Source organism: Rhinopithecus roxellana, chromosome 14 (assembly GCF_007565055.1).
Source record: "Rhinopithecus roxellana isolate Shanxi Qingling chromosome 14, ASM756505v1, whole genome shotgun sequence".
In the NCBI taxonomy this organism is placed as follows: Eukaryota; Metazoa; Chordata; class Mammalia; order Primates; family Cercopithecidae; genus Rhinopithecus; species Rhinopithecus roxellana.
Window position 1 is genome coordinate 68,065,109 of NC_044562.1, and position 18,655 is coordinate 68,083,763.

General features: G+C 31.8%; 1 protein-coding gene across 1 annotated transcript in view; it reads left to right on the plus strand.

The window, feature by feature from the left end:
• Positions 1–18,655, plus strand: part of CWC22 (CWC22 spliceosome associated protein homolog) — a 64,220-nt gene that overhangs the window by 36,763 nt on the left and 8,802 nt on the right. The window contains exons 9-16 of the mRNA XM_010382918.2: positions 1,459–1,594; positions 1,682–1,888; positions 1,975–2,037; positions 6,561–6,665; positions 7,930–8,011; positions 13,141–13,201; positions 17,283–17,360; positions 17,956–18,108. Of these exons, the coding sequence (XP_010381220.1) occupies positions 1,459–1,594; positions 1,682–1,888; positions 1,975–2,037; positions 6,561–6,665; positions 7,930–8,011; positions 13,141–13,201; positions 17,283–17,360; positions 17,956–18,108 (885 nt within the window). The remainder of the gene's footprint in view (positions 1–1,458; positions 1,595–1,681; positions 1,889–1,974; positions 2,038–6,560; positions 6,666–7,929; positions 8,012–13,140; positions 13,202–17,282; positions 17,361–17,955; positions 18,109–18,655) is intronic.

Below are 18,655 nucleotides of genomic sequence, written 5' to 3' on the forward strand. Positions count from 1 at the left end.
GAATCTAATAAATACCTGATATTTTACAAAAACCTCTATTCCTTGCCACCACATAGGTATAGTCATATATGTTTAGAATCACTTTGTAGAATAGAGTTGATCAATTTTAATCTGCTTCAAATGCAAGTAATTTTATCATGCCATTATTCAGTTTGTGTTTATTTTATATTCATTATTTGATGGTTTTGATTTAGCTTCTGTTTAACCATGAAAGTGGTAAAATTGTTCTTGCTTATACTCAAAAGTTTCCTTCAGATATATATTATCATTTCCAGTTTAATATCATGTATAACAGGAAGAATTTTAAAGTCCTGCCTAGTCTTATTTCACTAATATTAAATGTTTTGACTCTTATTTACATGAAGATTCTTTCACTCTTAGAAATCTTTTAGATTTTGACCTAATTAGTCATATTATTACAGTGATAACTTGCTACTTAAGAGCAAGGAAACTTAATTTCACATCTGTAACCACAGAGATATATTTCCGTTTTTAAATGTGTATTACACTTAGACTAGAGATTTTTGACATTGCCATAAAACACTTGATATAAATTTTTTGCATCTTCTCAACTGTGGTAAAGGGCAGTATTTTCTTGTCACTGATATAAGACTGTTTGACACCCCTCTTCCCCTAGTGAAAAGAAGTAGTGGGTATCTTTGATGTTGTGCACAACTGGAAGAAGGTATCTCCTGAGTTGAGATTTAGACTTCTTTCCTCACCATCTCAAATCACTGTCTGACTTTAGAAAGGCATATGTATGGTGTTTTAAACATTCTTTGTAGTTCATTTTCTTCTCATAGCAAAGCTTCTCAGTAGAATTTTGTTCCCTCTCTTCCTGGCATTGTTTATAAATGTCAGTTTTTGAACATGGCCAGTAGAAATAGTTTGATATAATTTTTTTAAAAAAATGGAATATTCAAAACTGTTTTGTTCCAGAAGTTATTAAGATATTTTGTAATGAAATTAGTATTTGTGTAACTTAAGGACTGTTTGCATCTAATACAGTTCCCAATAGAATGAATTAGGAAATGTATATAAAGAATTGTGGTCATGAAGAAGGGTACTATAAATCATATTACTATTTGTCATGTAATTATGAAAATAGTTATCTTATTAGAAAGTAGTATATGATTTTTAACATATTTTATCTATGACACTTTCCTTACATAATGGCTAAGAATATTTCTTCTAAAGATAGTTCAGATAGTTGTATTCAGCATAGAAAATTAAAATTTTTGGAACAGTCATGTGAAAATTCTTAGTAGATAGATAATAAAAGTGATAGAAAAATTGTATCCCGTATTTGGAGTATTTCTATATACTTCATAAAACTTTGCCCATCATATGTGCAATATAATTATTGTAAACAGATTTACTAATTTTTAGAAATCATAAAAATATTTTAATGTATGTAAAAGCATTTTCTTTCTTCCATGTATATGTATTCTATTTAAGGCACATGAAGTTTTATGCTTAGAGATGCTCACTTTACTCCTGGAAAGACCAACAGATGATAGTGTTGAAGTAGCTATTGGTTTTCTTAAGGAATGTGGCCTCAAATTAACACAAGTGTCACCAAGAGGAATCAATGGTAAGTGTCCATTCTTAATTTGATGTTAAGTTTTTATTATAATATTTATTGCTTATTTTATTGTCTTTTCTTTCTGTTAACCTTTAGCTATATTTGAACGCCTTCGAAACATTCTTCATGAGTCTGAAATTGACAAAAGAGTTCAATATATGATTGAAGTGATGTTTGCTGTACGGAAAGATGGATTCAAGGACCACCCCATTATTCTAGAAGGTCTTGATTTGGTGGAAGAAGATGATCAATTCACTCATATGCTCCCTCTGGAGGATGACTATAACCCAGAAGATGTTCTTAGTAAGTCTGGGGCATGTTAGGTGGAAAGAGGTGTACCAACAAAGGTAAATATGGAAAATAAACATGAACTTTAAAATTTTTTTTAGATGTTTTCAAGATGGATCCTAATTTTATGGAGAATGAAGAGAAGTACAAAGCTATTAAGAAAGGTATGTAAAATTTTATAAAATAATTTAATTTGGATAAGTACGAGCAATTTAAGTAGTTATGTAATACTGATAGGAAATATTTAGAGATCGTTGATACCCACCTAATGAAATCTCTGCTCCTATAAAGTTATTCTCTTAGCTGTTTCCTTGGGCATTATTTTTTTCCTGGTACTTGCCCTTGGTTTTTTACTTCATTCTGAATTACTGACCCCATTGTTCCTTTCCTCTTTCCCTTTAAACTATGCGACACTTACGTCTCACCCATCTTAAGAAATATTCATAGATTAGTAGTAGCCTTCATTTAGCTTCTCTACCACTTACAGTCTGTGCCACCCAGTTTAATATTCAATTAAGTGGTATACTTTATTGTAAAGTGCTATACTTTATTGTTTCTTGAGGTCAGGTTGATATCCTTCTGGGAGGATGAATTATAGTATTGGTGCCTCTCTGATAAAATAAATTGATCATTTTCATTTGTGTATCATTGGTATACTGTAAGCACTAACTTTGGACAGGTTTTGATTTGTAATTTGTCTTTGACATTACTAGCTGAGTGACCTGTAGCAATTACTTGTTTGATGGAAGACTAAATGTTACCTTTCTATGGAAGGATATATAAAATACAGTGTTGTGTATTATCACAGACAATGTTAGCTATTATTACTATTTTCACATTCGTATTATTTTCCTCCTAAAGCTAACACTCAGGCCTACTTACATAATAATTTCATGGGCTTATTTCTCTTGAGTTGTAATTTTACTGGAGAAGGTCAGTATTTATTGCTGTGGAAGCAATAAATATTTACCTTTGTGTTAAACCCCAAAAGTTTGTATTAAAAGCTCTCTGATTATAATAGAAATGTAGAGTCAGTTAGCTTTGCAAAATCTTTTATCAAGCTAACAGAGCACCATTGGGCAAAATATAATTTTAGTTTTTGTCATTTGTTTGCTTTTAACATAAAGACCAACTTTATGTAGTCTCATATACAGAGAAAGCAGAGACCTAGAACTCTGTCTCTGTCTGCATTCCATTGTTCAGTAGTGCTTAGAAGTAGAAGGTTGAAAATAAAAGTAAAAATGGGAGAAATCTTCCATTCCTATGCATTATCCTAAAAATCTGTCATAATAATAATAATGGGTTTCTCTTCTTAGATGCTGATTTCCTAGGAGCTTTTCACTGTAATCTGTCAGATTCTTTTTTTCTGTTATAATTTCATTTCCAAACAGAGAACTCCGTAGATCCATTTTGCCTTCTTTTCTTACGAATCTCTTTTCCTGCAGTCTCCCTGAAAGATGCCAAATGTTTTTTTGTGAAATTCTTGTGTACACCTGATTTGATTTCTTTATTAAACTAGAGAATTCTCTATCCATTTCTTTAGCGTGTAGGCAATTGGCCAATGCCTGGAAAGTAGTACATTATTTTATTATAGCAGTTCTTAAATTCTTTGGTCTCAGAATCCCTTTACACTCTTGAAAATTATTGACAACTCCAAAGAACTTCTTTTTATATCTATTGCTATTTACTATATTAGAGGTTAAAACAATATAAAAGAATATTTATTAAATTATTTTAAAATAATAGCAAACCTAGTATATGTTAACATAAATTACATATTTTTATGAAAATCGTTATTTTACGGGCCGGGCGTGGTGGCTCACTCCTGTAATTCCAGCACTTTGGGAGGCTGAGGTGGGCGGATCATGAGGTCAGGAGTTCGGGAGTAGCTTGATCAACATGGTGAAACCCTGTCTCTACTAAAAATATAAAAATTAGCTGGGTATGGTGGTGCATGCCTACAGTTGCAACTAGTCAGGAGGCTGAGGCAGGAGAATGGCTTGAACCCGGGATGTGGAGGTTGCAGTGAGCCAAGATCACGCCACTGTACTCCAGCCTGGGCGACAGAGCAAGACTCCGTCTCAAAAAAAAAAAAAAAATTGTTATTTTACAAAACAAATTTAGTGAGAATGATGTTTTATATATTTTGTATTATATATATATTTTATAAAATTTTTTATTTGTAAAGTTTACTGCCGGCCTAATGGGAAGCAGCTGGACTCTCATATCTGTTTCTACATTCAATCTATTGCAGTAGGTTGTTTTAATTGAAGTACATGAAGAAAATCTAGCCCCAGATAAATATGTAATTAGAAAAAGGGAGCAGTATTTTAACAGCCTTTCCAGATAAATGCCAATATTTAACAACTAGTAGTTTTAAGATTAATTGCGGTGTGAATTCTGAAACAATATCAATGAACTTTGATAGTGTTGCATTAGAATCCATTTATCTGTCACTTTAAATAAATCTTTTACTCATGCATGATTTTGTAATGTTGCATAAGTCATTTAGAAAATACTGATTCACTGAGTTATGCACATCTTTTAAATGTTAACGTTAATGTTATCAAAATCAAATTAACATGTTGATATAATATCTAGATAGCACATTTAATAATATTACCACCGCTCTCGTCCAAAAAAATCTAAGTATTGGGGAGCTCTCAAGCTCGCAGAGATTGATACAGGTTTTTCAGAATTCTTGAAAACCCTAATGTTACCATTGTCATAGATATTGTTAGTTGTTGTCCCCGAAGTGACAGTCTCAGTTTGTTTGCATTTGAGAAACTGTTGGCCAAATATCTAACAACTGTAGTTAGTTGGCCATTTTTTTCAAGTAAAAATGAAAAAAATAGCTAATTCATCTTGCAAAGCAAACAATCACACAAGTGGTTTTCCTTGACATAACTGTCACCATTGTATATCTGTCTTTAACAGAAGGGCTATATATATGAACTTTATATTTCATCACTCAGATTAGGAGAAAGGCCTATATTCAGGGCTGAGATTTGATAAAATTCATCAAGGACATTCTCAGATGAAACTGGCTTTCTACTTCAAGAGGGTGGCAGTAAAGAATACATTGATTACTAGTGAAGTTTGATGCCTTGGGTTACAGAAGTTTTAACCTCCATTGCTTTTGGATCATCATCACAGATATCAGCACAGTGAAAGGGCAGATACTGTCTTGGTATTATTATGAAAATAGTTTTGACCTCACAGACCACCTGACAGGTCTCAGTGATCCCCCATGGACTCCTAGACCATGCTTTGAAACCACTACTTTGTTCAGTTAATGAAATCCAGTTGTCCTTGCCTAAGTGATTCTAGTAAGTAGAGTCTAAAGTGGAGAGATGAGAAAAGGATGATGTAAATGATTAGACAATTCATTTGACCTTCATTGTTTTATAAAACATTCTTCTAGAGCTGGCATAGAAAAAGGGCCCCAGCAGGAAGTGGGCACAGCTTTAGTAATTAGCACCTTCGACTGACCCAGGTGTACTTGTGTTTTAGACCTTAACAGCATTTGGGAAGACAGCAGGAGTGCCTGTCTTCCTACTATTGAATATAAATAGTTTCTTGTTTTAAAAGTCTGTTGAAGCCATGTTACATAGTAATAAACTAGATACTTTAGATTATCTCTTGAATTCACATTTGTTCGAAATATTCTTGAAATTTATATGTCAGATAAGGGCAGAATGACTGCTCCTCATTTTTGTAAAGTGATTTGTTTCTCATAATGTGAAGTTCTCTGCTAACTTTAGTTATGTGTCTCCTGATTTATACTGCTTAATTAAATATAAAGAAATTAGAATTTTTCTTAAAGTCAATTGATCTCAGAACTTTGTATTAAAAGCCCTCTGATTATAATAGAAATGCAAAAGTAAAGAGTTGGTCCAGTTTGCAAAATCTTTTATCAGGCTAACAGAGCACCATTGGGCAAAATATAATTTTATTTTTTGTCATTTGTTTGCTTTTAACATAATGACTGGCCTTATGTAGTCTCATATACATCACTATTTTCATCCAGTTCTGAATATATCATTTGTATTTTTAAAAGTGATAATCTAATACAGTGCTTGTCTTACCAGTTGTCTTAAAGGCTTTTAAACTTCTGTTTCTGTTTTATATATGAAAAGTCTTTGAATTTATTGTAATATTCAATTTAGTAGGTATATATTTTAATAAAAATCTCATTACTATTTATTTCAAGTGAACACTAAGTTATGCAATTATTTTCTCTCCCTTTGTCTTTCCAAGTACATTCTTAGCCTAAATTCTTGTTTTCTGTATCTCGCCTTAACTTTTTATAATGGACTGTCTTCTTTCTGATGATGAAACAATATTTTGACTCCCATATGCTAGCTTCTATTCCTAATATTTTTCCAGTGCTCTTGTTCTTTTCAAAAACCTTCATCTACTTTTTCTTTGTTTTTCTCATCTCCTTGTTTCATGGGCACTTTTTATGCGGCAGAAAAGTGATACATACAGCTCTCTCTAGTCAAATCAGTTATAATGCTTTTTGACCACCTAGGCAATAACACAAGGCTTGGTGGTTATGTTTGTTGGCTAATAAACTGTTACACCACAGTGGATTTCAACGAACTGAGAATTATCTTCTTAGAATGAAATACGTGTGTATTACTTGCACATTGTTTTTTTCCCAAACTTACTTTGTACTTTACAGAAATTCTTGATGAGGGAGACACTGACTCAAACACAGACCAAGATGCTGGGAGTAGTGAAGAGGATGAGGAAGAAGAAGAGGAAGAGGGAGAAGAAGATGAAGAAGGTAAACATGTAGCGTATTCAAATAATATTATAAGATACTCTAAAATTAATTCTAATGTAATCTTCTAAAACAATAGTTCTCAATCTTTGGGGAGAGCAAGGAGGGCTGCTGATGGCATCTAGTGGGTGAGGACTAGGGCTGCTGTTCAATAGCCTACAAACCACAAGACTGCCCCCTGCAACAAGGTATAATCTAGCCCAAAATGCCAGTGTTGCAGAGATTGAGAAACTGCTCAAAAAGTATTACATTCTTTTTTTAACATCAGCACAATTTTAATTTAGTATATTATGCCTTTGATTGTATTCTAGACAGTGAAAAACATGTTTTCATATTGAGTTCATGTGATTTATGTAGCCATGGCAGGAATGTGACAAATGAGAGTGACTGCATATTTGCTGTTCATTTTGGCAAAATAGAGTGAAGAAGCCAAAAGCTATATTTACACAGAAGTAGTATGTTCTTCCTCTTCAGCTTTGATTACATTATTTCACAGAAATAAGCTCAGAACTTTACTTTGGTTAAGGCACAGTTAATACATCAGAACATACATAAACTGGTCATTATTTACATGTATTGCATGTGTGAAGATATTAAAAGTATACATTTGCCTTTTAGGGTATAATAAACACTTCTGTCTTACAGTACAATTGTTCTTCTTTAACATTTTGTAAAAATAGCTTTAATTTTTTCCAACTTTTTTTTATTAAAATTCTATCCATGTACTACATTTTACTTTAGAATTTCCTTGTTTTATGTGAAAATACTGTTCAAATAAAAACTATTAAATATTTATAAGGAAAGTTTTCATGCATTAAATAAGAGAAAATTTTAACAAATACACGTATTTATATTGGACTCACCCAGCCTGTTGTGATGATCCAGTGTTCTCTGAAACTGAATTTTTACCCATGATTTATATAGTGCGTCTAAATTATCAAGATATTGTTTATAACTCTCGAAATAATATTTTACCAAACAACAGCAAGAGTACAGCCTTTTATAGTGTCTAAACGAGCAGATAACAGAGAAACAAAAATAGTTTTCTTGGCTTGGTTCTGGACTTCTTTGAGCTAACATTGTGATATAGCAAAAAACTTGAAATAGTTACTTTGAATTCTATAAATACTAATTTACACAGTAAAAAATAATTATTAAATTTGTATTGATTCTAAATAGATTTTTGAAGAAAATGCTATACAGAGATACATTTTAAATTGTTCACATTTATTTTTGCAGTTTTGTAATTTTGTTATGTTTCTTTCAGGACAAAAAGTGACTATTCATGACAAAACAGAAATTAACCTGGTCTCATTTCGTCGTACAATTTATCTTGCTATTCAGTCAAGGTAAGGCATCTTGTCTCAGTTCATCCTGTTTTTGTTTTTGATAAGGGATGGGTAAAGAGATCAGGGATTCATTTTAGGGTCTCATAACAGAAAACCGAACGCCATTTCAGCATTCATAGACTACCTACCTCTCTCCCCCATCCCATGCCCAAGCTCATGGTACCCTTCTGTTGGTTCTTTGCTTTATAGGCAAATTGTCTTTACTTAATTGGAAGGTCTAATTGTGTTACCTAATTAAATGGGTTTTTAGCTATATCATTTCTTATAGTTAAGTGCCACTAATAAAAACCTGAAAATAATTCTGGTTTACAAGATAGTAGAGTACCTAATTGTATAATGAAAATTTAATATTTAACATTTTTAAAATTTGGTTTCTAGTTCTGCTTCTAGGCAAAGAAGCACTGTTGCAAAGACTGTTGGACAGTGATTTGCTCTGCAGATGTAAATGAGTATGAACAGAAATAGGAATTAGACTTAGGAAGATTTTGAGGACTCTTTGAAGTAATGCTAAGTAAGAAGCAGTGTGATGTGATGTCATGAAAACAAAACCTATTCCCTTTGAAGGCTGTGAATTTGGTTTTGAAGAGAAATAAACGAGGATGTTAAATCTTAGTACATCTGGTACTTTGTATGTGAATCAACCTATTGATGTAATGGGCACAGTGTTTACATTTTACACTGGAGGAGAAATGTTTCCTCAGTTTTGTTTCATTACTAGGTTTAGTATATTTCCATTTAGTATGATGTAATAGCAATAATGATTCATAAGTAGGAGTCATCTGTTTTCAGTCTGAACATTTTTTGGCTTTAGGTTTATCTTCAAATAGAGGAATGTTAAACAGCAAAACATTGGTTGGGAATTTTTTTGCTTTATCCTTTACCTATTTCCACATAAAAAGTATTAAATATTTTTTCATATAAACTTGAAGTGAAAGGTGAGAAATATTTTGTCAGAGGTAAATATTCTTGGGGTTTGACCTTTCATTTGTTTGTCCTTTTTTAGAAATCCAACAGTCATCAGTTGTGAGCAGCAGATTTACTGTGTTAAGTGTTACAGTTAACATTAACTTTGAAGAGTTACAGTGGAACTCTTTGAATAATTATTTAAAAGAAGCATAACCTTGATAATCTCTGAATCACAAAAAAGACTTGAAAAATTAAAGCATTAAAAAACAAGTAATAGCCAGTATTACATAGTGGTATCCGTGCTAGTAGCAGTAATTCCTGTCCTATATGTTGATTTTCTCTGGAGATTTTTTGTTTTTTTTTTAAACATTATTAATTTTAATTAGTTAATTTATATTTATAATTGGCATATAATAATTTTACATATTTATACCCTAAGGATGATTATACATTGTGTAATCAAATCAGGGTAATTACCGTATCTGTCTCTTTAAACATTCATCATTTCTTTATGATAACAACCTTCAAAATCTGGCTACTTTGTTATTTGCTATAGCCACCCTGCTATGTAATATGAATCAAGGGCTTATTGTTCATTGACCTTTATTGACCCTTGTTTTTCATTACTGTATCTCCTAAAGATGTAAATATGGACACATAATTATATACAGAATTGTTTGGTGCAAAAAAAAAAAAAAAATGGAGACAGTCTTATTTTCTACCACAAATAATCAAAATGTCCAGTCTGCCACCACTGAAAATTACGTTAATAGAGAGTTGTTTTAAATGTGAACAAACAGTCTGATGTAATATTAAGTGGGATAAAAACTATATAACTATATAGAATTGTGCTTGTAGTATTTTCTTAGCTGTCAAAATAGGCAGATTCTAGAAATAATATGTTAATATATCAACAGTGATTATCTTAAGGAGAGGTTTATGTTTATTATATACCAGGCTAAAAAGTCAGAAATAGGATGTAATCATCAAGCCAGGTGGCTATGAGGGTATCTTAAATGGTCCACTTTTGAAAATCTTGTGAACGAAAACTAAGTTCTGGCAACTGAACTGTGTGGAAATTTTATTTTTTAAATTTGGTTTTGTTGACTAATCTCACCAGTAGTCTTCTTTCTGTTATGGCTCCTTAAATACCCTTTTTTATATGCATAAAACATTAAACTAGACAATTGCCTTTGCTATTAAAAATAAAGCATTCCTGTTTGTTCTTGCTTTTAAACGATATTCCAGTCTGATTTTATTTTATTGAAGTTGTAACATCAGAGGGAGATGGACTTCCACGTCCCCACCAGTTTAAAGTTTCTGATATTGGACACATCAACAAAACTGTGTAAACACAGCTTGAAATCTGGCATCATGTAAAGAAGACAGTAATTCAGTAAATGTCTTCTTTTTTCTTTACCCTCTCCTCAATTGCTATTAATTTGTGTTAAACCTGAAACTCATTTGGTTTAGTAAGCTGAGAACTAAAATACCAAGAAAATTTAATTCATTTAATATTTATAATTAGTACAACCTAAAAACCATCTTGGTGTAGGAGGTCATTAAATACTTTCAAAATAAAACGAGAACAAGAAAACAGACTGTCATACAGCTAACTTTCTCCCTGATACTTCACTTAGATAAAAGGGAAGTAGTAACATTTCTTCATCAACTACTTGATTGTTTTTCAGAAATTTCAGGATTTTGTTGCAGTGCTAATTTCTTTTTCTTAAAAAGCTGGAAAAGAAAAAGTCACATCTGTTTTAAATGTTTTTGGTTTTGCTAATTATTAAAATGTGTCAATTACTGTTTAGTATTTTAGTCTTAATGTTAGATACTGTTTAATATTATCTGTTATATAATCTCTTTCCTGGTAGGTTTCTTTTTTATTTCATTGCCTTGTGCCATCCTGGATTATTACCCTGTTGTGCTTAGGAAACCCTATAAGTAATAGAAGCTGAGGAATACAGATGAACTGCAAAACTAAGTCCATAATCATTAATTAGTGATGATTTTATGGTATGTTATCAAAAGTAAGGGTGTGGGCATTCCACAGAAATGCAAATATAGTAGCATTATTTCTGAATCAATAAACAATTAACAAATTGAGTTTGCTAATTCTCTTTGAACTATACTGATGATATTTTAAATTCTGTTCATATGAATAGTGGATAAAAGCATATTTTTTTCTTGCAAGTTATTTTATATTTATTATTTTTACATGTGGTATTTATAAAATGTGGATGCCCTCTGTTTTAAGATGAACCAAGCTAACTTGTGAAAGTAGAGATTAAGCGCTAACGTCATGCTGAGCTCCTGGAATGTCTTTCACCTCTTGGAATCAGTATAGAAAAATATAAGAAGTTGACAATATCTAGTAAAAGTAGATAGAGTTGTGATAGAATAATATATCATTTATTCTTCCACACTGAGATTTTAATGTAAGCAGGGAAACTTGACCTGTGCTTGCTCCTGCCTTAATTAGGACTTTTCCTGGCTTCTCTAAACACATTTCAAGAAATGACTTTTCAAATTAAGTATTAATTATAGCCTTATGAAATATTGGGTGAGAAAGTATAAATATTCTTGTGTTCAAGTTCTACTTCTGGGACTATATGGCCAGGAGCAAATACAAATACCTAAGTCTCATTTTTCTCATCTATAAAAATGAGAGTCAAATTAGATTGTCTCTAAATCCTTCTGAAATCCTATGTATAAACCTAAATCAGTATAGTATCCTATAGGTGTTTTTACCTCCAGTTGTTTCTAATTTAGGTATATATTTGTGCATAAGAATGTATTTCTTAAAAATTTTAGGTAGTTACAATTATTTTTTAAAGTATTTACTTTTAAAAGCTTTTATTTCTTTGTCCTCATTGTTAACCATTCTACTTGTTGTTTTATCTAAGCTTTTGAATAGAGTTATTGATCATTTTCTTTCTTAGATTTATTTAACAACTAAATGTAGAACAGAACAGCCAGATCTCTTGAAAACCTTGAGCATTGGGAAACACTCTTTGAGATCTGGACCTGGTTACCCAGATTTAGAGTACTTAGATTTGTCCTGTAATATGGGATTATCAAGTCAGAATATTTAATAAATTCTTTATGTACAGTTATTATCCTCCAGTGCTTGAAGGAAAAAGTATTGCTGACACTTAAGAATTTACTACCGTCGTACTTGAGTGACCAATTTGTAGTGGGAAAACATTTGATAAGCATTATATGATTGCAGAAATGAGAGAAACTTACACATCATGTGTTTTGTTTCTTAAAATGAAGAAAGTCACATAGAATAGAAACCCTTTTATCTGATTAGTTATGGCTTGAAGTTGGTTGGTTTGAGAGAGTAATACAATTCACTGGATATGCCTCTTTTTTATTTTTATTTTTGCCTTTTTAAGATTGAGATTTTACATGCTATGATACTCACCCTTTTAAAGTGTACATTTACAGTCATCTGCCATGTAACGACTTTTCAGTCAACAATAGACCACATAGGCAATGGTGGTCCCGTAAGATTATAATACCATATTTTTACTAAACCTTTTCTATGTTTAGGTGTGTTTAGATACATAAATACTTACCATTGTGTTAACAGTTGCCTACAGTATTCAGAAGTACAGTAACATGCTGAACAGGATGTAGCTTAGGGGCAACAGCCATAGCATATAGCCTAGATATATTAGGTTGTACCATCTAGATTTGTGTAAATACACTCTATGATGTTTGCACATGAAAAAATTTCCTAAGTATGCATTTCTCAGTAGATAACCGTGTCATTAAGTGATGCATGACTGCAAGTGGTTTTATTATATTCACAAAGTTGTACAACCATCATCGTTGTCTAATTCCAGAACATTTTTATTACTTTAAACTAAACCCTGAGCCTATTAGCAGTCACTTTCTACTCATTTAATTTACTTTCTGTGTCCATAGATTTGTCACTTCTGAACATTTTGTATAAATGGAATCATACTATATGTAGTCTTTTGTGTTGGTATTCTTTCACTTAGCATAATTCAAGGATTCATCCATGTTGTGTGTATTGGCACTTCATTCTCTGTAGAGTTAAGAGCTATATTTTCCTTATATATGCAGTACAACAATATGAAATTACAGTAAAAAAGATGATTTAAAACTGTTATTAAAGTAAGATTCTTGTATGTAAGAGTGTACAGTCAATGTTGCAAGCTTTTAACCTATTGTGATCATTTCCACAGTTTAGATTTTGAAGAATGTGCTCACAAATTGCTGAAAATGGAGTTTCCTGAAAGCCAAACAGTATGTTAACACTTTTTCTATTAGGAAATGCATATATTGGTTTTAAAAATGTTTAAGGCTGTTAATGGGTAAGTTTTGTGGATTGAAGCAATACCTCAGTACTAAATGTTTATTTTTTAATGTAGGTTTTATATCACTTTAAGATAACACAAAGCTTAGGATGTTTCAGATATATTGCTCACTCTAGGGAATTAAATTTTCTACTCCAATGGGATATGGTAAAAAGAGAGTCTCTGAAACACTGCACTTTATGTAGAATTTCTGAGTTGCCTATAAATCAAATTTTGACTTAAATATAGTAGGAAATTTGTTCTTTAATGGATTATGTGGTCCATTTTCTGGATGCACTGCAGGGGTATCCAATATTTTGGTTTCTCTGGGCTACATTGGAAGAAAAATTGTCTTGGGCCACACATAAAATACACTAACAACAACAATAGCTGATAAGCTAAAAAAAAAAATTGCAAAAAAATAACATAATGTTTTAAGAAAGTTTATGAATTTGTGTTGGGCCTCATTCAAAGCTGTCCTGGACTGCATGCAGCCTCTTGGCCACAGGTTGGACAAGCTTGCGACTAATGCATTCTTTGCGGTAGAAATGATAAAGATCACGGCACATACTACATTGCTCTAGTTGGATATAGAAGAATTTATATAATTTTTTCTTTTTTTTTTTTTGAGCCAGAGTCTCCCTCTGTCACCCAGGTTAGAGTGCAGTGGCATGATCCCAGCCCACTGCAACCTCTGCATCCCAGGTTCAAGCAATTCTCCTGCCTCAACCTCCCTAGTAGCTGGGATTATAGGCACCCTCTACCACACCTGGCTAGATTTTGTATTTTTAATAGAGATGGTATGGTGTTTCACCATGTTGGCCAGGCTGGTCTCAAACTCCTGACCTCAGGTGATCCGCCCACCTCGGCCTCCCAAGCAGTGGGATTACAGGCATGAGCCACCACTCCCAGCCTTCATTCATTAATTCCTTTAATGAAAATTTATTCAGCAGATACTGTATGTCAAGTCACACCACAAGATAGCTCCATCTTGGCCCCAGGGGACTCACTGTCTTACAGCTTGGTATACTTCACTTTTCAAAGTGTCAGAACCCTAATGCCAAGGATAATGAAGATCAGATTAAGTAGATAAAGTTGCTCTTTCTTCTGTTTTTTTTTTCTCTAATGTGTATTATATATATTGCTTCCTTCCCATCTAGATATTACATCCTTAGAAACTGAGCCAAAGTTTTTGTGATTGTATTTTTCTCACTTTGCTTTACATGTGGTAAACCGGGCACAGATGCCAGAGTGAATGCATCAGCTCTGATGGGCTGTTCAGTTTCTAGTTCTTCTAGGTCTTCTTGATTATCTGAGCTAAGTTACTGTTAGATAAAATTCTTTGTCTTAAGCCTTTAAAAATGTTTATGTGTTACAGAAGTTGGCAGCCTGCGGCGGAGGCCTGCTGCCTGTTTTTATGAATAAAGTGTTACTGGAATATAGAAAGATTCATTCATTGATATATTGTCAATGGCTGTTTTCACACCACAGCCACAGAATAAGTAGTTTTGACAGAGACCGTGTAGACTCTAAAGCCTAAAATATTTATTATCTGGCCTTTTACAGAAAAAGTTTACCAGTCTTTATTCTAGAACATACATTAATTATTGAAATATAGTGATATGGAATTTTTAGAAAAAATTATCTTCTTAAATGTAAAAGATTCCTTTTTTCCCTTTCAAAGTTTTGTTATTGGTATGTTAGTAATAGTGTGCTTGTTTGTATGCTGGCCTCACTTGATATGCCATCGCTGGAAGGAAATAAATTAATACATTAAAACCTTTACAATTATAATTATCACTGGAATTACTGTATGATCTTGTCATGTTATTTGAGGAAGATAGTTAAGCCATTATAAATTGTATTAATATTAATCGAGAAGATAGTTATACCAGAAATAACTTATCTCAGTGCATTTTGATAATATTTGGAAAAGCATCTTAGTGCATTTATTTTCATGCACTGAAAAGACTCCTAAAATTGCTGTAACACTTAATTAAAATGTTAAAATATTTAATTATTATAAGCTAGAGGGAATAACTCTTATAATTGCATTTAGTCTAGGGAAGAAGGTAATTTGTTTTGAAAGTAGTGCATAGCAGTGCTATCAGCATATTATCATGCTCTGTTGCTTAAAACCTGATTAACTGTTATATTACAAAATATGATGCTGGTAAAAAAAAAAGTTGAAAGTGAATTTCATATATGAAGTTACCATAATTTGGTAGAATTTAGAAAAACCTTTTTTTTTAGTTTTTTGTACTGGATGAAATTTTGATAAAGTATGTACAGCTTTTCAGAACTTACACATTTATAAACATTTAGTTGAGATAACTTGAGACTTATCTTTATTTTTATATATATTTTATATTTTCATATATAATATATATAATATATGATATAATTATATATAATATAATATAATTTTTATATAATATAATACATATTTTTAAATATTGTTTACTTATATATATATATAGCACAATATAATGGCAACTGAAAGTAGCCAGCTCTATGTTGTAAAGTGAGGCCTTTCAGCTTTGAGTGTAAGTATCAGTATCTAAAGCGGTGCTGTCCAATACAACTTCCTGTACTGATGGAAGTATTTATATTCTGCACTTTCTAGTACAGTAGCCACTAGTCACATGTGGCTTTTTAGTACTTGAAATATGACTAATAATGTGGCTGAAGAACTAAAATTTTAATTTTATGTATAATTTAACATAATTTGAATTTAAATAGCCATTAGCCGTAATGGCTAGCAGCTACCATGTTGGACAGCACAATTCTAGAGTATCTGTTCTGTGCTTCTTCAAGATTCCCTTCCTACTTCTTGCCCTAAGTCCTCCTCTGGAGTCTCAGACACATCCTGTTAACATAGATATATGCAGTAAATACTTAATGATATAATTTTTTAAAATATTTACTATTTTTACTTAGGTTGTATCCTGTGTTAGTAAATAAGACAAAATGTCAAAATTGTTAATTGAAAATATAAAGGTCAAAATTAAAAAGCAACACGTTTTTATAGGCTTGCTTTCTGTTTGTATAAAGCAAGTATATTACAGTTACTCTATTTGGAAAATTGTTTTAACTTTCTGATAAATCTTTATAGAAAGAGATTACACTAATCAGATGAATTCATACCTTTTTTCATTTTGTCTCTTCACCTTATGTTGCTGAGTTTTTTCATCTATGACATTGCTATAATCAATACATATTTCATTTGAATTATTTCAGGAATTAGTATATTAATTTGAAAACTAATTTGTTAATTAGAAATCATCTGTGGTGATAGTATTTCTTTACTGGGGATTTATCCATTAGTCTAACAGAATTTTCAGAGAGGTTTACATGGCACCTGAATAGCTCATTGGAACAATATACTAGTAGGTATGGAGTGATTCCATTTATTCATATAGATCCATATAGATAGGTCTATGTGAATAACATTTATTTTGAGGTGAGAAAATTCATCCACAGAGGTGTTTTTTGATGTTTCTTTATCAACCAAAGGGTCGTTTATGTTAAGGTTGAAGTTGTACCCACTTATGCCTCTGTGAAGACTAATAATGGTCTGCCTTTTCCATACTGAATATATTCCTTAGCAGTTGAGTTTATATCCTTGGGACATATGTAACTGAATTGTTAAATGTTGTGTTGGTGAGTCTATATTTAAAAGAATTCTGCATAGAATCCTTTAAGAATGCAGTGTATTATATCTCTCCCTTATATGTCTGTTTCCTATACTAGGTTTTCTTGATATGGTTCATACTTATCATGAATTTAGAATTTTATAATTAATATAATTAGCATAATGACTGGAAGCATAAATGACTGTCAGCCGGACCCAAGGCTTTAAAAAATTATGAGTTTAACATAGATTGAGGTTTTTATTTTATTTGCAAAGTTTTTGAAGTGTGTTAAACCCTTATTTAAAAATGCAGGTCAGTCACTATCATACTAGTAAATTATGTAGTATTTAGTCTCTTTGTGTTTTGAATCATTAATGTATTTTTTTTCCCAAATAGAAAGAACTCTGCAACATGATACTTGATTGCTGTGCCCAACAGAGGACATATGAAAAATTTTTTGGCTTATTAGCTGGGGTGAGTTCCAGCATCTACTAAGGGAATTCTTAAAACAAGTATTGTAAATTAATTATTTCTGCTTTATGATCTGGCCTCATATAACAACATATTACCATTTTTGCTAAAAGCAAATTATTCTCTCCTTCCTCAGGTTTCCCACTGTCTTCACCTTCCTCTTTTTCTACTTCATTTTTGCAGTGCTTTAACTTTGCATATCACTTTTCCAGAACTTTTTGGAATTTTCCATGCTTTGTAACAATTTCCCAATAGAGAACAATTAAATGCTGTCTTTTCAAAATCTCAAAGCAGTTTCTAAAGTCAAGTACATGTTTAGGCAGCACAATTAAAGCATGATCTACAATATTCCTTTAAGCTCTACCCACATGTGATCAACTATATGTATGATTTTGTTTTAACATGTAAATCTCAGGTAATTAGAAACCATATATATTAACTTCTTTTTTGAGCATCAAATGGCACAAAAGGATTTAGTGATATATGCTCTTTGAAAATATAAAACATATTAAGTTTTGATTCAGTAAATTTAGGATTTAATATGCTCATAATTGTATTAACATTCAATTTTTAATGGTACTGATTTTTTATTTATTAGAGATTTTGCATGCTGAAGAAAGAGTACATGGAATCCTTTGAAAGTATATTCAAAGAACAGTATGATACCATCCATCGCTTGGAAACAAACAAATTGAGAAATGTTGCTAAGATGTTTGCTCACCTTTTATACACCGATTCACTTCCATGGAGTGTAAGTACATGGGTCAATATTTATACTTCCTTCCTAATTCCCTATTATTCTCAAATAGATTTTGGTATAAGCTAGCTATATTTATCCTATTATGAAATGTGCTTTAAAATGAAATGTGTAGAACTGCTGTCTTTGAGATTATCTTCATGTAATAAGGAATCAGAAAGCTAGGTAAGTAATATACGAGAAATACTGTCTTTGTATTATATTAACCGTCCAAACATGCCAGTGTTTCAATATGATGGCTAGGAGTGTCTTCAGGAAAAATACTGCAGATTTTCATGTTCTCTGTGGACACACACATGCATACACACTCACATCCACATATGCCACTATTTTGGTGGTAAATGTGTCTCTGAATTACTCTCCCTTGATTCCTGAGGGAATAACTCTCCATGGATCCTCTTGTTGGGTTTAAGAAAAATGATTGTCCTAGAAGGATATGTTCTTTTTAGCAGACATTGAAGTTGGGTAAGCTATAGAGAGGATATCCTATAGTCATAGAAGAAAGAAAGATACATTCTTGATGGGGAAATGTGCACTGGAT